Raw genomic sequence first — 25,566 nt, forward strand, 5'->3', positions numbered from 1 at the left:
GCTAAGGCGCCACTCCAGAATCCCCCCTATCACAGCTAGTTTGCAGAAGCTTGGCACAATGCATCTGACTTTTGTACACGGAGAGAACTCATTTCCCACAGTTTAGTAACCACTGACAATTAGAGGCTGTGTCTTCTTGTCTTCTTGCCCCTTTCTTAGATATTTGGACTTCAGTGTTGCAGTGCAAACATCAACCTTTCAGCAGTGTGAACTGGTGTGCATTCGCCAAAATTCAATTTCCCACCAGTCCATAAAAAAGCACTTTTACAGTGCGCTTTGAAAATGGGCTAGATCATCAATGATGGCCCATGAAGACGCTTGTTGTAGATTAGAATGTATCTGCTGATCACAGAAAGTGCTCGAAATGTTCCCCTCAGGTAGAATGGCAGCTCGATAATTGTTCTGTAGGAATTTCAAGAGCAAATAGAGAAGTTTTTAGCAGTTGGAAGTTTTAAACTGGGGTTATCCATGGAATCAGCTGACGCTCCCTTCTCGCCTTGCTATGAAGGCTGTGTTTTCTTTGGGATTTCAATGAATTGCTTTTAGTTCTTCCTTACTCTCCAGCCATTCATTCGCTCACTGCAGCATCCCTGAGTCTGTTCCCATTGAAGGTCTGGCAAGGAAACTATCTCTGACTCTCTGTTTGCTCATCAGCAGCGTAAGAACGAGTCTCATAGTTTCTTCAGTCCCCCCCATTGTTTTTTTTTAGTTGTTGTAAAATACAGATAACACATTTGCCAATTCAACATTTTTCACGTGTACCAATTTCAGTCACAGTAGTTACATCAACCATGTTGTGTGAGCATCACCGATATCCATTGCCAAATGTTCCATCACCATAAACAGTAACTCGATGCTTTCTGAACGATATGGTTTTGCCATTTGCTGGTGGTTCGCCATCTCTTTGGGTCCTCATTGTGGGATGACGCTGTCTTTAGGCTCTTGTCTAATTTCAATACTTCCTGATCCTGTGGCTGTTTCTTTCCTGGGACACTAAAGAATCTTTGACTTCTTTTGACTTCATTTTCTGAACACATTGAGGGAATATTGCTTGTGAGTCCAGAGGAGAAATATGGTGGTATTTCTTGGTTGGAGACAGTGGAGGGGAAAGAAGATACAATGGACGGAATCTGAATAGGATTGTCACTGGCTGTGAATGTGTGATAACAAATAACTATTTCAAAAAAATGGGTGAAAATGGGAAAATTTGGCCTTTTATCTGGACAAACTGCATTTCCAACTAGCTGAATACTCAATACGGAAACTGGGGTTATTTTTCTGGACATTCCTGTACTATATACATTTAGTTCTGTGATGAGGTTGCTGGGCTGGCGACCAGCCTGCAGGTGAGCCCAGGTATAGATGACAAGGGTCCACTCTTGACAGAAATGCAAGAGGTGGAGGGCCTTGCATGGTGACAATGAGCACACCTATGCACACAAAGAGCTTGCTCTCACCTCTCCCCTACTCTTGAAATTAAATTGTCACTGCAATTTTGCAGCCAAAAAGGTACTACAATTTTTCTTTTGAAACTTTATAACCATTTCACCTGTGGGCCTAGGCAATGCCAGGTGAAGCCATGTGTTGTCACCTGCTAGTGAGTGTTTATGATGGTTGTGTCAGTCTCCTAGAGCTGTCGTAAAAAATTGCCACAACCTGGGTGGCTGAAAACAGCAGAGTTTATTCTCTCATAGTTATGGAGGCTAGAAATCAAAGTGTCAGCAGGGCTGTGCTTTCTCTGAAGGCTCTAGGAGAAGATCCTTTCTTGCTTCTCTGCTAGCTTCTAATGGTTGCTAGCAATCCTTGGCATTCCTTGGCTTGTAGATGCATCACTCCACTCTCTGCCTCCACCTTCACATGGCCATCTCCCCTCTATGTGTCTCTCTGTGTGTCACTGTTTTCTCTTACGAGGACATCAGTCAAAAAGACATTAGGACCCGCCCTGATCCAGTATGACCTCATGTTAACTAATTACATCTGCAATGGCTCTATTTTTAGTAAGACCACATTCTGAGGTTCTGGGGGCTAGGACTTCAACATATATTTTTAGGGAACCCAATTCAACCCATAGCAACAGCTGTGTCTTTTCATCTTTGGAAACCTACATGACATTGCCAGGTATACCATTTCCAACCCTCTGATAATTGAATATTGATTTTCAACTACTCAAAAAATCCTCGCTTGCCTTTTGTGTAAATCAAGCCCATTGACACCTTAAATGGTGGTAATCCAAGCAGGAGTTGAGCTCCAGGTATGAAATTATGAGCCAGATTCATTTTGGGGAGAGTAGGAGAGGGTCTTAGAAGACATTGTGAGCTACTTGGAGAAAGAGCATTCAGTCTTATTCTGCTCACACATCGCAAAGTTGAACACAACTCTAAAATCTTGCCAATTACATATCTGAGCTAGAAATATCCTATTAGGTCACTGTGGCCATTTACAGCTGGCAAAATATAACTCCCTGACGTATATTTCCTCAGTTCAGCTTAAAATGACTTTGGCAAAAGGCCAGATGCTACTGCTCCTGGGAGACGTTCCCATTCTCTAATAGACTGATGTTAGACATTTTTTCTCTTCACATTCTACCTTAATTGGTTTTTTCCATCAGTTCCTTGATATCACCCTCTATTAATGCTCCCTTGAGCTATTGCAACCAAAAAGGTGTATTTTACCACTACTTAAGTTTTTGATCTAGACAGAAATGTTTCTACTGTTGCTGTTGTTCTGTGCTGTCGAGTCAGTTCCAACCCATAGAGACCCTATGTACAACAGAGTGGAACCCTGCCCGGTCCTGCTCCATCCTCGCAATCATTGTTATGCTTTAGCTCATTGTTGTAGCTACTGTGTGAATGCATCTCCTTGAGGGTTTTCCTCTTTTTCGCTGACCCTCTTCTTTACCAAGCATGATGTCCTCCTTCTCTAGGGACTGATCCCTCCTGACAGCATGTCTAAAGTATGTGAAATATATTCTTGCCATTCTTGCTTCTAAGGAACATTCTGGTTGTACTTCTTCCAAGACAAATTTATTCATTCTTTTGCCAGTCTATGGTATATTCAATATTCTTCACCAACACCACAATTCAAAGGCATCATTTCTTTTTCGGTCTTCCTTATTCATTGTCCAGCTTTTGGATGCATATGAGGCGATTGAAAACACCATGGCTTGGGTCAGGTGCACCTTAGTTTTCAAGGTGACATCGTTGCTTTTAACACTTTAAAGAGGTCTCTTGCAGCAGATTTGCCCAATGCAGTGTATTGTTTGATTTCTTGACTGCTGCTTCCCTGGGTGTTGATTATAGATCCAAGTAAAACGAAATCCTTGGCAACTTCAATCTTTTATGCATTTATCGTGATGTTGCTTATTGATCCAGTTGTGAGGATTTTTGTTTTCTTTACATTGAATCCACACTGAAGGCTGTGGTCTTTGATCTTCCTCAGTAAATGCTTCAAGTCCTCTTCACTTTCAGCAAGCAAGGTTGTGTCATCTGCATATTGCAGGTTGTTAATGAGTCTTCTTCCTCCAATCCTGAAGCCCCATTCTGCATAGTGTCCAGCTTCTGAGATTATTTGCTCAGCATACAGAATGAATAGGTATGGTGAAAGAATACAACCCTGATGCACTCCTCTCCTGACTTTAAACCATGCAGTATCCTCTTGTTCTGTTAGCAGGACTGCCGCTTGATATATGTACAGGTTCCTCATGAGCACAGTTAAGTGTTCTGACATTCCCATTCTTCTCAATGTTATCCACAATTTGTTATGATCCCCATAGTTGAATGTCTTTGCATGGTCATAGTAGTAGCTTCTACTACCTCTATTTATATCAGAATGCTTCAAGGGGCAAATACATAGCTCAATGTTGATCCTTGGAAAAATTATGTTTTTGAAAAAAAAAATTTCAAAACTGAATAATCTTAGATCTTGTTGCCTGACACTGGAAGTATCTTTGGAATTCTCAAAAGAAATGATAATACTCTGATTTATATTTGGTATATGAGAACTTTCGGATGGAGAGGCTTCAAGGAAGTGGATAAAGGACAGAGGCCTTGGTCTCCTGTCATGTTTTATTTGTGGCCATTCTGTTGGCTCTGACTCGTGGTGACTTAGACACAACAGAACAAAATGTTGCCCAGCCCTGCACCATCCTCACAATTGTTTGAGCCCGTTGTTGCAGCTACTGTGCCATTCCATCTCACGGAGGGTCTCCCTCTTTATCAGGGAAGATCAATTGCTAGAAAAAAGCATCATGGTTGGTAGAGAGTCAGTGAAAATGCCTGGAAACACTCCATGAGATGGATTTCCACAATAACCACAACAATGGACTCAGACATAACAATGACCACAAAGATGGTGTAGGACTGGATAACATTTCTTTCTGTTATACATAAGGCTACCATGAGTCAGAGCTGACTTGACTGCAACTAATAACAACAACAACAAAACTTTTATTCCTTGTTGGGTGTTTAATCTTTTTTCATTCTCCTCTTACAAACATGTGAACTCATCTTTCTGGTAAGCTGAATAATAAGACTCAAAGCCTAAGATGACACCCTCTGAAAAGCTATTTCCACCAAATCCTCAAGTGTCCTGCCATGAGCTCTTAAGCGAGTATCAATTTTAAAAGGCAAATGGAAGCAATATGTCTTGGCTTGACACCTGTGAAGAGAAGTGACTCGGAGGAATGCAGCTGTGGGATCCAGACACCAGAGTGTGGGGTGTGTCACTTCCACAGTTGGCAGTTCCTTGAAGCTCGACACACACCTTTGCTGACACATAAAGACACAATCAGCCACGTAGGCCCACGCCTCTGTGCAGAACCCTTCCCCACCTTTGTGACATTCTGACATGGAATACTTGGTCATGCTCAGAATGTTTGAGGTTCAGAATTTTCAAATATGGGAAATGGAGGATGTGTGTAGTCGTGTCCATTTCTGCTCCTGTTTGCTCATCACACACGAAAAGTAAAGAGAGTGAAGCAGAGCATACGACACATGACTGGATGGGGAGTCAAGGTCGGTGACAATCTGAGTTCTGAGAGCAGGAGCGGTCGTGGGGACTCATCAGCTTGCTGCAGCTGGACCTGGGACGAGCTTGGTCCTGGCTTGGCTTCACACACGGCTTTCACTGTGTCAGTCAGAGATTTGCATCCTACATACAACTGACCCATCTACCGAATAGACTCATGGCGTCTAAGAAAGCTTGGAGTCCCCGGAAGTCCACAAAGGAAAATGCCTGTCTGCCTGGATTAGAGGGGAAGGCTGAAGAGCCAGGATGATGGTGTGTCTGGTGAGATAGTGCAGCCCATCGGCTTAGCTGATGGCGAGGGTCCAAGAAAAATGCAGAAACGCCCGTCAAGGATGAAGATGCCTTTTGAAATGGGTAGCACCACAGAGAACATAGGGAAGGAGAAAAGTCTGTAAGTCCCAAAGTTTGGAAACAGCTTTGGTCCTGTTCTGGTATGTGTTTAATACTTTATCGATCCATGCTGTTAGCTTGACAACAACAACAACAACCACCAAACCCATTGCTGTGGAGTTGATTCCAACTCATGGCAAACCCATGTGTTACAGTGTAAAACTGCTTTATAGGGTATTTTTTGGCTGTAATCTTTTATGGAAGCAGATTGCCAGGCCTTTCTTCCATGCTATGGGTTGGTTTGAACTGCAAGCCTTTAGGTTAGTCATCAAGTACAAACTGCTTGTGCCATCCAGGAACCCTTAGCTTGGCAGCTGATTTCAAATCACAAGGCAGCCTGGACTCGGTCTCATCAGCTTTTCTCTTCCTTTTGCTCGACTCCTAGAAGATAGCCCATTTGTCCTGGCTTCTCCTCGCCTGTGTTAAGTCAAAATCTCTCTTGAATTATGAGACAAGGAGAGTTAGAAATTCAATAGGCTTCACTCAGGTTTTCATGTGAATTAGGCTAACTGATGCTCCTTTGAGGCTACTTAGATATATCTTGAAATTATAACTGCATGTAACTTTTCTTTCTATAAAGAACTGAGAGCTTTATAAAATACACGATGATGATGAGATTCTCAAGGATTTCCTCCTTTAAAGCCCATATTTTCGAAGTGTAGGAGCTAGGGACAAAAGTGAGTCTGACAAGGAAGTGATTATTTTCAGGATGGTCCATTGATGCCTGGCCAAACTAGGTAATCTAGGAGAAAGGGCACAACTCAAATTATTCCAAAACTATAAAGGAAAAGACAAAAAGGACCTGGAGCTGAATGAAGGAGTGGACTAAAACCTGATGAGGGAAAACACCCTCCTAGGAGGTTGCCCTTCCTTGCAGTAGGTTTCTATATTTTCAAGTACAGAGAAGCTTCAACTTTCCAAAGCCAGAAAGAGAAGGGCATGGAGGAAGAAGATGATATTCCACAAAGGAGAAAAAGGAAAACATGAAGCAGGGAAGCCTGAGAATGATGGTTGGCAAAGGTTACTGAGTATAAAACAGATGTTTGTGAAAAAAAAAAAAATAGCTGGGCTTTTAAAAGGGTTAAATGCTATAAACTCAACGACCATCCGTGTCAGAAATTAGACAGATGTAAAGGAAACCCTGGTGGCGTAGTGGTTACGTGCTACAGCTGCTAACCAAAGGGTCGGCAGTTCAAATCTGCCAGGCGCTCCTTGGAAACTCTATGGGGCAGTTCTACTCTGTCCCATAGGGTCGCTATGAGTCAGAATTGACTTGATGGCACTGGGTTTGGTTTGTTTTTGGTATGTAACAAAAGAAAAGGCATATAGGTAAGCGAAGAAAAGTTATACCAGCAATGTCTATCTGAATTTCTGGCTTGAAATGAAATGTTTTCAGATGATATATACTTATTATAAGTAGATGAGGTCCAGTTGCAAGAAGCAGAAACCCCAACAGCTTAAACAATAAAGAAGCTTCTTTCTCTCGTATAGAAGAAGTCTGGAGGCAGGAAGTCCAGGGTAGGCAGGTGGCTTTAAGGACGTCTTACTGTTTCACATCCTGGCCATAAGGCTTCCAACTTACTGTCCAGCATAGTTGCTTGAGCAGCAGCCATTTCACCTGCATTCCAGTCAGCAGAAAAAGGAAAAAGAATTTATGTTATCTCTCTTTTCAGGGCATTTCTGTGCTCCTGTCTACATTATAGACCAGAATTTAGTCATATGGCCATTCCAAGAGCAAGGGGGCTGGGAACTTCGCTCTGGTTAGCCATGTACTTAGCCCCAAATCAGGAGCTTTATAAGAAAGAAGAAAGGGATAAATAGACAAGCAGAAAGCAATGAGCAGACCTGGCCACAACATGTTTCTGCTCCTGGAGCCTCTGAAGCCCTTAGGTATCTGGTTGGTGCTCATGGAGGGCTTGTCTAAAGTGTTAGAGGATCCATTTGTTCTCCATCCCACCAATAAGCCTGAAGAAGTTTTTCTTTGTCAAAGGCAACCTTGGACTTTCTGTAGTTTGATGCTAGGGAAGTTTGCTGCTGATACCTGGGAAGAAAGTTCAATGTGCTCAGAAGAGGAAGGAAATATTTGGTATATTGCCCTGATTCCCAAAAGATTCTCATTTACCTACTTTCATTCAAGTTATCTTCCAATGTGTACTAAAGAATTTTCTATACAAATCAAATGAAAGCTTGGAATCTTATCCCTAAAAACATAGAATAAACTCTTTCATTTATAGTTATAATAATTGCAGTAAGCCAATCCTTTGAGTTGGAACCCCGGTGGCTCAGCGGTTAAGAGCTCGGCTGCTAACCAAAAGGTTTGAATCCATCAGCTGCTCCTTGGGAACCCTATGGGGCTCTGTCCTATAGGGTCTCTATGAGTTGGAGTAGACTCGACGGCAACCGGTTTGGGGTTTTTTGTTTGTTTGTTTTAATCCTATGAATGAGCTCTACCTATCCTCCCCTTGCCTCCACAAAAACTAGAGGGGGCCCCTACCTCCCAGAAATTCTGCAAGGTACCGATACCCCTGACAGAATTTCTGGGAGGCAGAGAACCCAGCCTGATGGGTGCACAGCCAGGAATACACACGGAAAAAACACTCAACCACATGGTGGGTCTGTCGCAGCAGACGCCCCCCCACCTGCTGCCTCTGCCTGGCACATGGCATCTGGGACACCAGGAACTGGATAGTGGAATGCCACCACACTGCCCCAGAGGACCCCAATGCCTCTGCCTCTGTGCTTGCGAGAGTATGGACTCTTCTATGTTTGGCTGTCACCTCTGGGGCTCACTGATACCTTCTCAGGTCTCACCAGTGCCTGGGCTGCAGAATTCTACTCCAACTCATCTGGGAATGAATTTCCTCCAGCTTCCCCGCCTCTCTGGGAGAGGGAGGAGAGGTGAGAGAAGGCATTAGGTTATATAAATGATTCAAGGATGGCCTCTGTGTATTGGTGCTACAGTATTTGCTTCTTCACAACTGACTGGGTCCCATTAGCTCAACAACCTGCCTGCAACTACTAATCCAAAAAACACAAAATAATAAACGTTGGAGAGGTTGTAGAGAGACTGGAACACTTAAACACTCCTGGTGGGAATGTAAAATGTTACAACCCACTTTGGAAATTGATTTGGCGCTTCCTTAAAAAGCTAGAAATAGAAGTACCATACGATCCAGCAATCCCACTCCTTGGAACATATCCTAGGGAAATAAGAGCCATCATATGAATAGATATTGCACAACGATGTTCATTGCAGCACTGTTCACAACAGCAAAAAGATGAAACAACCCAGGTGCCTATCCACAGATGAATGGATAAACAAATTATGGTACATACACACAATGGAATACTACACAATGATAAAGAATAGTGATGAATCTTTGAAACATCTCACAATGTGGATGAATCTGGAGGGCATTATGCTAAGGGAAATCAGTTGCAAAACGAAAAATATTGTATGAGATCACTATTATAAGAACTCAAAAAGAGATTTAAACACAAAAGAAAACATTCTTTGGCGGTTATGAGGGTGGGGAGGGAGAAGAGAATTCACTAACTAGACAGTAGACAAGAATTATTTTAGGTGAAGGGAAGGACAACACACAATACAGAGGAAGTCAGTACAGCTGGACTAAACTAAAAGCTAAGTTTCCTGAACACAACCAAACACTTTGAGGGACAGAGTAGCTGGATCTGGGGTCTGGGGACCATGGTTTTGGGGAAAATATAGGTCAACTGGCAAAACAAAGTACATTAAGAAAATGTTCTCCATCCCATTTTGGTGAGTGGTGTCTGGGGTCTTAAAAGTTTGCAATCTAAGATGCATCAATTTGTCCCAACCCACTTGGAGCAAAGGAGAATGAAGAATACGAAAGACATGAGGAAAATGTTATCCCAAGAGACAAAGAGGCCACACAAACCAGAGATTCCATCAGCCAGAGACCAGAAGAACTAGATGGTACCCGGCTACCACCAGTGACCACCCTGACAGGGAACACAACAGAGAGTCCCTGACAGAGCAGGGGAAAAAAGTGTGGAGCAGAACTCAAATTCACATAAAGAGACCAGACTTAATGGTCTGACTGAGACTGGAGGAACCCCTGAAGCCATGGCCCCCGGATGCTCTGTTAACCCAGAACTAAAACCATTCCCAAAGTCCATGCTTCAGACAAAGATTAGACTGGACTATAAAGCATAAAATAATACTCGTGAACAGTGTGCCCCTTAGTTCAAGCACATACATGAGACCAAATAGGCAGCTCCTGTCCAAGGGGAGGCTGAGAAGGCAGGAAGGGACAGGAGCTGGTGGACATGGGAAATCCAGGGTGGAAAGGGGGAGTGTGCGGTCACATTATAGGGATTGCAACTATGTCACATAACAATATGTGTCTAAATTTTTATATGAGAAATTAACTTGAGCTGTAAACTTTCACCGAAAACACAATTTAAAAATAAATAAATATATAACCCTGCCAGCACCAAACTCAGATTTTTTGTACCCAATTGTTTTTAATGTAGCCCAAATAAGCAGACTGTTCACCACTTAGGGCCTGCCTGCTTTGTATATACTGAGAAACTACCCAGCCTCTGCTAGCTCTAGATAAGAGAAACCCTGGAGGCTATCCAAAAAAAAAAAAAACCAAACCCAGTGCCGTCAAGTTGATTCCGACTCATACCAACCCTATAAATGATACTAAACTGCTCCTGCCCTTAGCAGCTCTTTGACCCAGAAATTCCCCACCTTGCTGCTAAGTGATATCACCTAGACGCAGAAGCACCCCCTCCAATTCCCTTCTCCTCTGGGAGTTCCCTGCCCTCTTTCCCTTTTGGGTGGCCCCATTGCCACTGTCTCCAGAAGGTCTCAGGCTTTGAGGAACTCCCCCACACGTAAACCTGTCCAAGTGCTATCCCAAAAAATAGCTTGTTTTGCGACATTTTCATCCTGTGCTCCTGTCTTCTCCTTGATCACCACCCCGGCAAATTCTCGAACTGACGACATCAGGCAGCCAGTCTGCATTCCTCCGCACTTGGGTTGTTGTAATTTCTCTTTGTGGTTTTGAAAGCATATTCTCTCCTTGGCCCCTCAACTGTCTCACCAGAGAAACAAGGCTAGATTCACCATCCTCACCCCCCGTTTCATGCAACCACAAGGAAGGATTTACAATTCAGAAAGGCAAATGATTGGACCACAGTCTAGCCGTCAGGACTTGAATTCAGGCCTTCCCTGGTTAAGCTATTTCTCAGTACACCTCTCTGCCTTGCTTGATTTTTTTTCTGGAGAATGTAGGCATTTTGGACTGGAACTAATTTTGCCTTTCCAAGAGAAAAATTATTATTTTGCAGTGATACTGATGTCTTGTTTTTTTTGTTTGTTCTCTTTATACCAGTTACCACAGAATTGATTCTGACTCATGGCGACCCCCGTGTGTCAGAGTAGAACTGTGTGCCCTAGGATTTTCAATGGGTGCTTTTCAGAAGTAGATCACCAGGCCTTTCTTCTGAGGCACCTTGGGTAGACTCAAACCTCCAACCTTTTGGTTAGCAGCCGAGTACGTTAACTGTTTGTACCCCCCAAGGTTGCCTGTTTCCATCATCCCCAAAAAACCCAGTGCCGTCGAGTCGATTCCGACTCGTAGCGACCCTATAGGACAGAGTAGAACTGCCCCATAGAGTTTCCAAGGAGCGCCTGGCGGATTCGAACTGCCGACCCTTTGGTTAGCAGCCGTAGCACTTAACCACTACACCATGTTTCCATCATAGGCTTAATGAATTTGGGGGAAGATTTGATTTTATCAAGGCTTACTCTTTTCAAATGATTCCCCCAGATTTGCACTTGATTATCTAAATGTAGTGATTGGGTTGCTATATAAGCAAGGGTGAATTTAGAAAGGGGCCAGAGAAACAGAATAATCAGAAATGGAGGACCTAGAAGAACTGGAGATAAAATATCACTTGTAGCTGACCAGATGAGATTTTGTATGTAACCAGAACCTGATTCGAACAGTCGAAGACTCTAGGTTTCAGCATACCTTTATTTTAGGACAAAAGTGAATTTCGTCTCTTGGAAATCACTGTAAATACCAAAAAAAACGTGCTAACTTGGTAAATGGAAAGTTAGAAGAAGAAGGAATTGTGTTTTAATTTGATCTGGAGAACACAATAGACACAGAAAGCCCTGTTGCCTGGCACTGCTAATGCCTGACCTTGCTCATTAATCTCTGCCGCTTAGCAAAGACCTGGAAAATTGCAATTCTCCGCACCAGCAGCCCCCGTTCAATAAATACAGAGCTGGCCGGCAGGAAAGAGAAATCACTTGGCGCTCCGGTGCTGGCTTTGCTGGGATTCCAGGCTCCTCCCCAGCCACGGAGCGACTGTTTATAACTCAGGAATAACTGGATGAAGGACAGAGTGGCCTTTCCAGTGACTCTTTCCAGCCTTATAAAGAGAACATTGTCTTTATCCTTTATTGATGTTTCGTAAAATGTGCTGTTGTGTGCCAGCATTTTTATGTACCGTACATAAAAACTTAGTTATTTTCCTCAGGAGAAATTGACCTTTTCATTAACGCTAGATGCTTTGTTCGCTGGGTATCACCTGGTTGAATTTGAGGCTTAAGGGATAAAGATTCCAATCCTTCCTTGCTTTGCTTACCTGTCTCTGACTCTGCTTTGCCTCAGGGGCCTCCATTTGGGTCCTTAATGATGGAGCCCCCACTGGCTCTCCTTGGCCAATCAGGTGGCCTCGCTGTGGGGGAGAGGTGGATATCCCACTAAGAGGACCCCAGGAGCCAAGGGCTCTGTGCCAATTAGCTTAATTATATTGAAGGCAACGCAACTGACAGATGTTAGTTATTTCAAAGTTAGTACTACAATTTAAAAGGAGGCAGGACGTTCTAAGACCCTTGGCATCCAAATACCTCGTTTGCAAGGCCTCCTTAAGCTCAATGACTGTTATTTCTTTTTGGCATGCTAAAATCGACACCCTTTTATGGTAGGCTATGTGCTTCAACTCCTCATCAAGGAAAGTCCTGCTCACAACAATTATATTCCCAGTTTACTGCTTGTGGTCAAATTTTTGGTCTAGAGGGTTAGGCCTTAGGAGGTAATTTGTTTCTATAAAATAAATCTTAAGATATGGAGGGCTATAAGTATGCAAATGAATGCCTTTACCTGTTTTTTTTGTGTGTGTGTGTGTGTGTGAAAACCAAATGCTGCTGTGTTCATGACTTATTGACAGTACCTCTGGGCAATGAACTTACATCCCCGTAAACTTTGAGACAAATGTATTTCAGAATTCCCTTCACCAATGCCTAGGGGTTTCTATGATATATTTCTGAATTACGCAGCTTTTTACACTTTTTATCATCTCGCTGGCTGTGGCTGTCAGTATACTTGAATAGCTCTGTTATGCCCTTGATGACTTTTCATGTCTGTTAATTTTTCAAGAATATGCATTAAGCATTTGAGATTGTAGAATCATTTTCTGGAAAGTGTTGCTTCTCATGGATGAAGAGCCAGTGTGCCTCATCTCCTCCGAGGCAGATAGGTTAAGGGTGGCTTTGGGGATGAGCATCCTTGCATGCTGTCTCTGCTTCTGGGGTCTTCCCTGACAACCTGGGCTCGCTCCTGCTCTCCCACTCAGCACCCTGCCCTATTTTTGGAATTTTTGGGATTCAATTACTTATTTTTGCATTTACCTTTTTATTTCCTGTTTTCCCTGTGACCCAAGGAGAAACTTGGGTGTGTTCTCTGCTCTCTCCCAGCACCTACAATAGCAGTGAGCTTTTAAATCCTTTGCTGAATGATGAATTTGGAACTAATTCTCCCAGATCATCCAGTAAACAAGCAGATTTTGCAGAATGGTTGACTGTGTTATGTGTTTAGACTTGGGTCATCAGCTGGTCCTTACAGAAGTCTGCCGTCTTGACCTACATCTAAGGGGCCAGAAGTAGCTCAATGCTGCAGTGTATAAACAGGATTTGGACCAAAACCTGGATTCTAGGTCAGCCTATGGCCACATACTCAAGAGGTGACCTTGGACAAGGTGCATTATCTTCTCTGAGCCGTTGTAGAATGGAGACAGTGACTTTTTCCTGCAGTTTCTATAAACTCTTGTAGAGGTTAAATGAGGCAAAGGATATAAAACTGTTTGAAAGCCTTTAAAACCCAGAAGTTAGGTTAGGTGCTCAATAGGTATCTGTCCAATGATTTGATAACCAGGGTTGCTATGAGTTGGAATCGACTCGACGGCACTGGGTTTGGTTTTGGTTTGACTTCCCGTTTCTATCACTCATCTGTCAGTTTGTCGTACTGTGGTGGTTTGCATGTTGCTATGATGCTAGAAGCTATGTCACCAGTATTTCAAATACCAGCAGGGTCACCCATGGTGGGCGGGTTTCAGTGGAGCTTTCGGACAAAGACAGACTAGTAAGAAGTACCTGGTGGCCTACTTCTGAAAAAGGCTGGCCTGTGAAAACCTTATGAATAGCAGTGGAACATTTTCTGAGATAGTGCCAGAAGATGAACCCCTCAGGTTGTAAGGCACTCAAAAGACGACTGGGGAAAGCTGCCTCCTCAAAGTAGAGTCGGCCTTAATAATGTGGATGGAGTCAAGCTTTTGGGACCTCCATTTGCTGATATGCCACGACTTAAAATGAGAAGAAACAGCTGCAAACACCTATTAATAACTGGAATGTGGGATGTATGAAGAATGAATCTAGGAAAATTGGAAGTCATCAAAAAATGAAATGGAATGCACAGAGATCAATATCCTAGGCAATAGCGAGCTGAAATGGATTGGTACTGGCCATTTTGAATCAGAAAATCATATGGTCTACTATGCTTGGAATGACAGATTGAAGAGAAATGACTTTACATTCATCATCAAAAAGAACATTTCAAGATCTATTCTGAAGTACAACGCTGTCAGTGATAGAATAATATCCATACGCCTACAAGGAAGACCAGTTAATACAACTATTATTCAAATTTATGCACCAACTGCTAATGCCTAGATGAAGAATTGAAGATTTTCACCAAGTTCTGCAGTCTGAAAGTAATCAAACATGCAATCAAGATGCATTGATAATTACTGGTGATTGGAACGCAAAAGCTGGAAACAGAGAAGGACTGGTAATTAGAAAATATGGTCTTGGTGATAGAAAAGACCCCAGGAATTGCATGATAGAATTTTGTAAGGCCATTGACTTATTCATCACAAATATCCTTTTTCAAAAACATAAACATACATGTGGACTTCACAAAATGGAATACACATGAATCAAATCCTCTATACCTGTGGAACAAAGTGATAGAGAAGCTCAATAACATCAGTCAAAACAAGGCCATGGGCTGACCATGGAACAGACCATCAATTGCTCATCTGTAAGTTCAAGTTGAAGTTGAAGAAAATTAGAATGAGTACATGAGAGCCAAAGTACAATCTGGAGTATATCTCACCTGAATTTAGATTTGATGCATTGAACACTAATGACCAAAGTCCAGTTGAGTTTTGGAATGACATTAAGGGCATCATTCATGAAGAAAACAAAAGGTCATTAAAACGACAGGAAAGAAAAGACAAAAATGAATGTCCAAAGAGACTCTGAAAAACTTGCTCTTGAATGTAGGGCAGGTAATGCGAATGGAAGAAATGATGAAGTAAAAGAGCTGAACAGAAGATTTCAAAGGGTGGTTCAAGCAAAGTATTATAATGAAATGTGCAAAGACCTAGAGTTAGAAAACCAAAAGGGAAGAACATGCTTGACATTTCTCAGGCTGAAAGAACTGAAGAAAAAATTCAAGCGTTAAGTTGCAGTATCGAAGGATTCTACGGACAAAATATTGAACCACACAGGAAGCATCTAAAGAAGATGGAAGGAATATACAGAGTCACTCTACCAAAAAGAATTGGTCAATGTTCAACCATTTCAGGAGGTAGTATATAATCAAAAACTGATGGTACTGAAGGAAGAAGTCCAAGATGCACTGAAGGTATAGGCAAAAAACAAGGCCCCAGGAATTGATGGAATATCAACTGAGATGTTTCAACAAATGGATGCCGCGCTAGAGGTGCTCACTCATCTATGCTAAGAAATCTGTAAGACAGCTACCTGGCCAGCTGACTGGAAGAGATCCTTATTTTGCCTGTTCCAAAGAAAGGTGATTCAACAGAATATGGAAATTATTGGACAATATCGTTAATATCACAAACAAGTAAAATTTTGCTGAAGATAATTCAAAAGCGATAGCAGCAATACGGCAACAGGGAACTGCCAGAAGTTCAAGCCAGATTCAGAGGAGGACTTGAAAGGAGGCATATCATTGCTGATGTCAGGCAAAAGCTGATAATACCAGAAAGATGTTTACCTGTATTTTATTGACTGTGCAAAGACATTCCACTATGGATAACATCGTGAAGATGGGAATTCCAGAATGCTTAACTGTGCCCATGAGGAACCTGCACATAGGCCAGGAGACACTCATACGAACAGAACAGCGGGGTACTGTGTTGTTTATAATCAGGAAAGGTGTGCGTTGTATCGTTTCACCATACTAATTCAATCTGTATACTAAGCAAATAATCCCAGAAGCTGGGCTATATGAAGAACGTAGCGTCAGGATTGGAGAAAGACTCATTAACAACCTGCGATATGCAGATGATACAACCTTGCTTGCTGAAAGTGAAGAGCACTTGAAGTACTCACCGATAAGGGCCAAAGACTACAGACTTTAGTATGGATTAAACATCATCAAAAAGAAAACAAAAATCCTCATTACTGGACCAATAAGCAACATCATGATAAATGGCAAAAGGATTGAAGTTGTCAAGGATTTCATTTTACTTGGATCCACAATCAACCACCATGGAAGCAGAAGCCAAGAAATCAAATGATGCATTGCATTGGGCAAATCTGCTACAAAAGACCTCTTTGAAGTGGTAAAAAACAAAGTTCTCAATTTGAGGACTAAGGTGCACCTCATCCAAGCCATGATCAATTGTCTTATATGCAAGTGAAAGCTAGCAATGAATAAGGAAGACCAAAGAAGAATTGCTGCCTTTGAATTATGGTATTGCTGAAGATTATTGAATATTCCAGAAGAAGGAACAAACCTGTCTTGGAAGAAGTACAGCCAGAACGCTCCTTAGAAGCAAGGATTGTTAGACTTTGTCTCAAGTACTTTGGACACGTTATCAGGAGGGACCAGTTCCTGGAGAAGGTCATCATGCTTGGTTAAGACGAGGGTCAGTGAAAAAGAGGAAGACCCTCAACAAGATGGATTGACATTGTGGCTGCAACAATGGGCTCAAGCAGAACGATGATTATGAGGATGGCGCAGGACAGGGCAATGTTTCGTTCTGATGTATATAGGGTCATTATGAGTCAGAGCCAACTTGGCGGCACCTAACAATAAAAACAAAGAGATTTTTGGAAAATCAGGCCATTTCCCCATTCTGTGGATTTTCTTTTTTAATTGCCTGCCTTGAAGTCAATTCCAACTCATGGTGATACCACGTGTGTCAGGGTAGAATTGGCCTCCACAGGATTTTCAATGGAGGATTTTTCGGAAGTAGATCACCGAAGCTTCCTTCCAAGGCACCTACGGGTAGACTCAAACTGCCAGCCTTTCAGTTAGTAGCTGAGTATGTGAACTGTATGCCCCATCCAGGGACTCCATTACAACATTAGAGACTTGTAATTTTCATTTGGGATTGTCTTTCAACTGGTAATAATCCCTTACTTTTATGGTTATGATTCTCTATTATACATTTGCCATTAAATTATCTGTAAAATATTCCACTGAAATCCATGAGGGAAGATCTATTCAATGCTCAGTGAAGAGTGAGCATTAAATTACATCTTTAAGAAGGGATACCTTCGCATTTCTCTTATGACAATAAAACGCATAACAGCAGGTGCCACTTTCTGTCTCAGTTTGTAAAGAAAAGACAACACTTGAGGGAAATAGTGTAAGAAATATCTATACTAGTGCAAAGTATAATTCCAAATAGGACTGTGTTGCTTCCTAGGGGGAAGGTTGTGGCAATACTGAGTCATGAGATGTCCTAAGCTCTCAGGTAGTGTCATTTCAGCCTCATCCCTTTCTTATTTGATGAAGATTCTGCCCAGGGGGAAAGCCCAACCGCTTGGGGCTATTTTGCAGCAGTAGTTTTTGATCCCAGAAAGACAATTTGGAGCTGCTAGAGAGGTGAGAGGAGTTCCTAGTGGTGCAAACAATTAAGGCACTTGGCTGCTAACTGAAAAGTTGAAAGTTCAAGTCCAATCAGAGGCTCCTTTGAAGAAAGGCCTTGCGATCTACTTCCGAAAAATCATCCATTGAATATCCTGTGGAGGCCAATTCTACTCTGACACACAGGGGGTCTCCATGAGTCAGAATCAACTCAATGGCTACTGGTAAATAAAATGAGAATGATCCCACAGAATCTGACCAGTTATCTGACTTTTCACTACAGATTGTGGTTCTGACTTCCTTAGACTGCCACATGTCCTTAGGGGCTGGACCTGACCAAGTTGGGCAAAGTTTGAAGGATTTGTGGGGATCCTGGCTCACCAGGGACACAGGATATTACGGTTATGGGCATCCTTGTCACACTTTCTAGCGATACAGCCCATAAAAAACCCCATTGCTGTCGAGTCAATGCTAACTCACAGTGATCCAAGAGGACAGAGTGGAACTGCCCCATAGAGTTTCCAAGGAGCACCTGGTGGATTGGAACTGCTGACCTTTTGGTTAGCAGCTGTAGCACTTAACCACTACGCCACCACAGTTTCCGTACAGCGCATAGTGTTGGGTTTTTCCTCATCCTCTAATGGAATTGGCAATCATTATCTTTTTTACTTTAGTGATTCGTGGTAGAATTCTCATCTCCCATGTGGGAGACTCGGGTTCGACTCCTGGTCAATGCACCTCACATGCAGCCACCACCTGTCACTAGAGGCTTATATGTTGCTCTGATGCTGAACAGGTTTCAGTGGAGCTTCCAGACTAAGATGGACAGGGAAGAAAGGCCTGGCAATCTACTTCTAAAAATCAGCCAGTGGAAACCCTATGGATCACAATGGTCGCATCCATGCTGACCAGGCAGCGTTTGTTCCATTGTGCATGGGGTTGCCATGAGTAGATGGCTGACTAGTCAGCAGCTACAACAATAACGACAACAACAACACCTTTTCACATCAAATCAGCTCATTGGTATGGTTGACCTTTCTTGAGTCATCTTCAGAATGTCTACACAGAGGGGAAATGACAGAATTCTGAAACCCCAGAGAGATATGAACAACCACAACTGTGCAGTACCAGGTAGTTTACAAGGAGTTACTGCCGTTGCATTTTGCTCACTTCAGGTAGCAGGACCTTAATTAAAAATGTCAGGTAGAGCCCACCCAGTCCATATATATATATCTTCAAACATCTTTATGAAGCATCAAATAGAAGTATAAGGGAAATGGCAGTGCTGCACTCGGGAAATGAGAAGGACATTTTCCTGTGCAGTTAATTTCGACTCACTGGCCTCTCTTGGACATAGGAGCTGGCTGAGGGCTCTAAAATTTCACTGCCTTCCTTGCTGTGGAGACCCAAGAAGACTCTTCTTTTGCATTTTCCATGTTTTGTTTTTAAATAGCTTTACTGAGATATAAGTCATGGGTCATAAAATCTACCCGTATTTAAAGTATACAATATTCATAGATATGGGCAACCACCACCACAATCAGTTTTAGGACATGTTTGTCACCTCAACAAGAAACCTCAAGTGCTTTAACTATCTCCCTCAGTTCTTCCATTCTCTCCCAGCCCTGTGTAATCACTAATCTACTTTCTATTCCTATGGAATTCCCTAGTCTGAACTTCCATGAATGAAATCATGTAATATATGACCTTTGTGATTGGCTTCTTTCACTTAGCATAATGTTTTCAGAGTTCATCCATGTTGTAGCATGTATCAGTATTACATTCCTTTTTTTAGGGCCAAATAATACTCCATTGTATGCATAGACCACGTTTTGTTTATCCATTGTCCATTGATGGACATTTGGGTTGTTTCCATTCTTTGGCTATTGTGAATAATGCTGACATGAACATTCGGGTACAAGTTTTTGTGTGGACGTATGTTTTCGTTTCTCTTACGTATATACTTAGGAGTGGGATTGCTGGATCATGTGATAACTCTATGTTTAATCGCTTGAAGAACCGCCAGACTGTTTTGCCCCAGGTTTACAGTATTTACATGACTAGTGAGCTGTGGGTGGTGCTGGTTGTCAGTGGGAAGCCTCTCTTTTGAACAAGGTTAAGTATGGTCTTCATCTTCATGACTTATATTGCGGAGCTGTGTCCACCTGGAACCAAGCCCAGAACATGAAGCCTCCTGCTTGCCTGAGAAGCTGAGAGGGGCTCTTACCTATTTGCCTGATGCTCCAGCAGCACCCCTGCCCACTGTGTTTGGTGACTATTTGGCCTGCTGTCATGGACAGTGTTTCCTCCCACCCACACTGGGGCCCCGTCAATCAATGAGCTTCACTATGAGCAGAGACAGGGACATCATGTTCCTGCCCACCTCACTCCCTCCTGCCTCTGCAGCTCTTGGCACATCGCGTCCAACACAATAGCAAAGCTCTTGGTGTAAGTGCCGATTGACTTACACAGCTGCATTAGTCTCCTAGGGCTGTTGTCATCAAGTACCACAAACTGGGTGGCATATGAGAACAGAAATTTATTGTCTCACAACTCTGGAGGCTGAGAATCTGAATTCAGAGCATTGGCCGTGTTGATTCCTTCTGAGGGCTCTGAGAAACGATCTGTTCCATGCCCCTCTCCTATCTTCTAATGGCTCCCAGCAACCCTTGGCATTCCTTGGCTTGTAGCTGTAACTGCCTTTGTCATCACATGGCTGCTTTCCTTTTTGTGTATCTGTCTCCATGTTTGTTCTCCTCTTTTATAAGGACAATGCTCATATTGGATTAGGACCAATATGACCTCATGTTAGCTAATAACATCTTCGAAGGCCCTGTTTTCAAACGAGGTCAAGTTCACAGGTACCAGGGATAAAGACTTCAACATATCTTTTTGGAGGGCACAATTAAATTCCATAACACTCAATGACTTCAATATCTGTAGGGTCTTGAGGCTCTGGAGAGGGACATAGCTGCTGTGGGCTGTGTAACTGGCCATAGTCCTTCCCAAGGCTCATCGCTATCATTCCTTTGTTTCCACCGAGGTCCAGGGTGTTTGGAGCAGTCCTTTCCCAGCCTCCCAGGACATCACTGAGCATCTTTACACTCTTACATTGTTTGGTTGACCCATGTGTCACCAAATCTAATTAGTCGTGCCTTCTCGCCCACAATCAGTGTCCCTTCTACTCTGGTTTACACATGTTGGCTGGTTCTGTGAAAGTGTGAAGATGGCATACCTTCCCCAAGAAATCTGTGCATCTATGAAGTAAACAGCAAGTAACATTTCCTTGAATATTAGTGGTTTCTGTTTTAAACACTAATATTTTTCAAAGCCAGGAGGAATCAATGAATCACTTTGGGCTTAGGATATTAGTTTAAGATACAATTGTAAAACTGATTTTTTATTACCCTTCCGTATTGTCTTATTGCATATTCCCTAAATATACATAATTTTCCACATCTTCATTTTATCATTTATCCAGAAATAATATTGCTGCTTCATTATATTATTAGAAAAGGGAAAAGATGAATTGGTCCCTTCGAAATCCTCATGTTGCAGCAACACTCTAAAAAAGACATCACCCTTCTTCTTTTGAATCAAAGCTAATTTTCCCCCTTTGCAATCACTATATGGTTGATGCAAGAGTTATTCTGGGAGGAGGAAGGGCTTGGGACCCTAAACCATTTTATGAAAAAATGGCAATTCCTAGTGCTGCCATCTTTGTTAGTTACCATTGAGTTGGCTCTGATTCATGGAGATCTTATGATAATGGAATGAAACGTTGCCTGGTCCTGCCCCATTTTTGTGATCGTTCGTATGTTTGAGTCCATCGTTGTGGCTATGGTGTCAATCCATCTCCTTGAGGGTTTTCCTCATTTTCTCTGACCCTCTTCTTTACCAAACATGATGTTCTTTCCTAGCAATTTGTCTTTCCTAATGATGTGTCCAAAGTAAGCAAGATGAAGTATCTCCATTCTTGCTTCTAAGGGGCATTCTGGTTGTATTTCTTCTAAGACCGATTTGTTAATTCTTCTGGTACCCCACAGTATATTCAATATTCTTTGCCAATGCCACAGTTTGAATGAAGCAATTCTTCATCTGCCTTCTTTTTTCATCCTCTGGCTTTTGCATGCATATGAGGTGATTAAAAAGACCATAGCTTGGCTCAGGTGCACCTTAGTCATCAAAGTGACATCTTTGCTTATATGCTATTGGTCCTAAAGGGCTTATTGTTGTTAGTAGAAGTGGAGAAGACATCTGAAAGCCATTCGTATTATGGGTTTGCTAGATATATGCTTTCTAGTCCAGGCTCATGTAATAGCACTAGTTGAGGGTTTTTTTTTAAATATCAACTTAATCTCCAGGGAACTTCTGGCCTTCCCAGTGGCCCTGCCCCTAGTAGATTTCCTGAAGAAAGTGCAGTAGAGATAAAAGTGTGAATGGCTTCCAGATGCAGTAAGAAGCCGTTCCTCTAGTCCTGAATATCTGGGCTCCCATGGATAAAAAAAGGTGGCTCCCAATATTCCTGACATCGGTGCATTCGCAGTCTCTGCTTTTAGGGGCATTGGCAGCAAACCTAGGATAAAGGAAGACGATTCACTGATTTAGGTCATCGACCAATCAATCCAATAAGGCTTGCAAAGCACGTGCCAGAGGCCCTTCCTCCCAGATGGAGGGGCAAGTGGAGGGCTCCAGGCCGACCCTGCTTAATCTCTAGGAAAATTGAGCGAAGCCTGCTCAGGGATCTGCAAAGGGAATGTCACACTACCAGATGCATCTGAAATAAGGGTTGATGATCATTTATCTAAGAGAGAAAGAGAAGGAGAGGAGAGAGGGAAAGAAAGAGAGGATAGAGGGGAGAAGAGGGGAGAGAAACGAGAGGGTGAGACAGAGAAGAGAGAGACACAGGAGAGAAAGGGACAGCAAAGGAGAAAAAGGGAGAGAGGAAGAGAGATGGGGGGGAGAGACAAGGAGAGGAGAGAGAGCTGAAGAGAGACAGAGAGAAAGAACACTAGAATACTAGAGCAAGCAGGAGAGGAACTTTTCCCTTACTTGCCAGGTACCCCAGTGCCCAGACCTAAGCATCTTCCTCCAAAGTCACTCGGAGAAGTAGCTGAACCACACTTAGATTAAAGGGTGAACTCAGGCTGCCTGGGGACAAAGTCAGGAATAGAGCCCCCTCTGCTGCTCCTGCCTGGCTAAGTCTTGCTCTACTACCTCAAGATGCACTACCCACCAGCTACATGTGCTCCCATGCTGCGGGCCCTCTGCTCCAGGTGCAAGCCCAGGGGGCTGCCAGGCTCTTGGTCTAGGTTCCAGGAGAGGTAGGTCCTGTCGCCAATTCTGCCTGGAGTGAATTCAGGGTCTTAAAAGTCACTTCATCTGTAAATGTGGGGGTGGGGGGTTTGAATATCAACTCTGGCTGCAATTTGGAATCTCCTGAGGGTTTTTTTTAAAACAGTAGAGATGTCTGGCCACACTCCCAGGGATACCAACTTACCAATTTATTTACCTGGGCCTTGCTTTCTGGAGCACCCTTCATGGCTGCCACTGGGGTTGTGCAAAGAGGTACCCCGAGTCTGGGGAAGGGAGGCACCAGTGTCTGTATTAAAAAAAAAAATGATGGCTTTGATGATTCTGATTTTGACTGGGCTCAGTGATTTGTAAAAACTCTTCACTTCCAGGGCTAGAGGATTTTAAATTTCTATGTATTTACTATTTGGTTAGAAGTTGGCCAGTGCTCAGTAATGTACTCAGCAACAAAAGGACAATCATACGTTTTCCAGATTTTCTTTTATTGTTGTAAAAATATATATAAGACAACATTTGGCAGTTCAACTTATCATTCTGCTTTTTTGCATGTCCTGTTTTCAAAGGTAATTACTGTGTGAATTAGTCAAATCCTTCTGCCTTTAGTGAGAGAATTTTCAAGCCTATCTCATTGGAATTAGATGTCAAGCTCGTGAAGGTTCAGGTCATATGGTGTCGTTCGGTCATAATAGTGATAAAAACAGAAGCCTTTATTACAATAAACAGATCTCATCAGCAGAAGATGTATAAACTGAAACTCAGTTGGTGAAGTTGTTCACTCAGAGCTGTTGTGATATCAGCCACTGTGGGTTCCATACCTGTAACAATATTTAAATCCTTTCTACAGGAGATATCAGAGAAGGTAACAGCACAGCTAATATTTTTCAAACCATATGTAAAAAGTAGCCATAAGAAGCAGGACATCATATGCAGGAAATAGGGAATGTTAAGACTGTGTCCCGTGCTTAGACTATGTCCTTGAGTTTCACTGTCCTCTCGGGTGTGGAGCCCAGGCAGCCAGAAGACAGCAGGTTCTGAACTCTGACGAGGGTCAAAAAAAAAAAAAAAAAAACAAACGCTCCACTGAATTTTACTTTGCAAACTAGGTCTTGGCCTCGGGGTGGTGAGGGAAGTCTTGAGTGTGCCACACGTAGGACTGGCCGGCTGTTGCTCACGTAGAGTTGCTGTCTGCCCTCCTGTTTTCAGCTCAGTGATTGCCTTATGTTCATGTTTTTCTTTCTGCAGATGGGCAGAAGAAAGTTCAAGAAGAGTTTGACATCGACATGGATGCACCAGAGACAGAACGCGCGGCAGTGGCTATTCAGTCTCAGTTCAGAAAATTCCAGAAGAAGAAGGCGGGGTCCCAGTCCTAGTGGGAGACCCCCTTCATAGTGCACCAGGAGACACTGAATACAGCCATCACCTGTCAAGGAATTAAAACAACAACACCCTAGAGAGAAACTATCCATCCACATCTGACACACACAAAGCAAACTTAAAATGCATGTACAGAAACCCCTGATACTTATACCCTTGTAGGAAGGTGTAAAACAATGAGATTGTGAGTGGTTTCATCTCTGTGTCGATCTCCAGTATCATTCCTCCTGCAACTATCTTGCCTGATGTTGTAATAAAATAGAGTTAAGAAGAGTAATTAAAGTGTCTGCCTTTCTCTCTCTATTAATCTAGGAAGTTACTTCGTACTGCAGGTGAGTGCAAACCAGCTGCCTATTTCCTTCTCTTAAACGTTGGAAGCCCTGGTGGCACAGTGGTTAAGAGCTCGGCAACTAACCAAAAGGTCGACAGTTCGAAACCACCAGCTGCTCCTTGGAAACCCTAGGGGGCAGTCCTACTCTGTCCTATAGGGTCGCTATGCTATACTTCAGAATCGACTTGACAGCAATGGGTTCTTAAATGGTGAAGGGCGACTTCCGTTATGAGCTTTACTGCCCAAAATGAGGGATCTAGTCTCAGCTGTGCCTGTCTCATTTGGAGGATACTAACTGCCAGCTAGCAATAGCAGTACACTTTCTTCTTATGATAGGAATAAGAGACCTCATTTCCCCCCTCTATCCTGGGGTGCCATCGATTTAGAATTTTCACTGGAGAAATTATGACTCATCCAGGAGAACAAAAAGGGGAGGGTGACCCATGTGCACTGAGAACGTGCCACCAGATTTACCCAGCAGGCATAAATTTCAGAAACCCAGAGGGGGTGCCGCACCATGGGGGCGACGGGCTTTATACCTGCAGTTTCTCTGCGACAGCAGGGATGCAGGCGTGAGACGCATTCTCCTGGCTCCTCCACCTCCTCTAGACTTTTCTATGCTCCTCGCACTGTGATCTTCTCCCTGCTAGGGCGATTTACCATAACCCACAATCTGGAGATGCTGTCTGGCTTCTCTCCCACCCCATCTCCTCCCACTGTCACAGATAAATTGCCTCACACACCCCAAAGGGGTTCTGTAGGCAGCGAGGAGAGATTCATCACGGGGAGAGGACCTCTCCACTTAAGAGCTACTGGCTTTTTCCAGTTGACTGGGTATGTTCCAGGAGCCCCAGCAGTGCAGTGGTTAAGTGCTTGGATACCAGCTGAAAGGTTGGTGGTTGGAACCCACGAGCCGCTCCACGGGAGAAAGATGTGGCAGTC

The 25,566-nt window shown here is 43.0% G+C and overlaps 1 protein-coding gene across 1 annotated transcript in view; it reads left to right on the forward strand.

Moving 5' to 3' along the window:
- The window catches only part of PCP4 (Purkinje cell protein 4), an 80,794-nt gene extending 56,049 nt beyond the window's left edge, over window positions 1–24,745 (forward strand). Inside the window, exon 3 of the mRNA XM_023559108.2 lies at window positions 24,162–24,745. Within this exon, the coding sequence (XP_023414876.1) occupies window positions 24,162–24,289 (128 nt within the window). The 3' untranslated portion in view covers window positions 24,290–24,745. The remainder of the gene's footprint in view (window positions 1–24,161) is intronic.
- Window positions 24,746–25,566: the final 821 nt, after the last annotated feature.

Source organism: Loxodonta africana, chromosome 2, assembly GCF_030014295.1.
Source record: "Loxodonta africana isolate mLoxAfr1 chromosome 2, mLoxAfr1.hap2, whole genome shotgun sequence".
Classification (NCBI taxonomy): domain Eukaryota; kingdom Metazoa; phylum Chordata; class Mammalia; order Proboscidea; family Elephantidae; genus Loxodonta; species Loxodonta africana.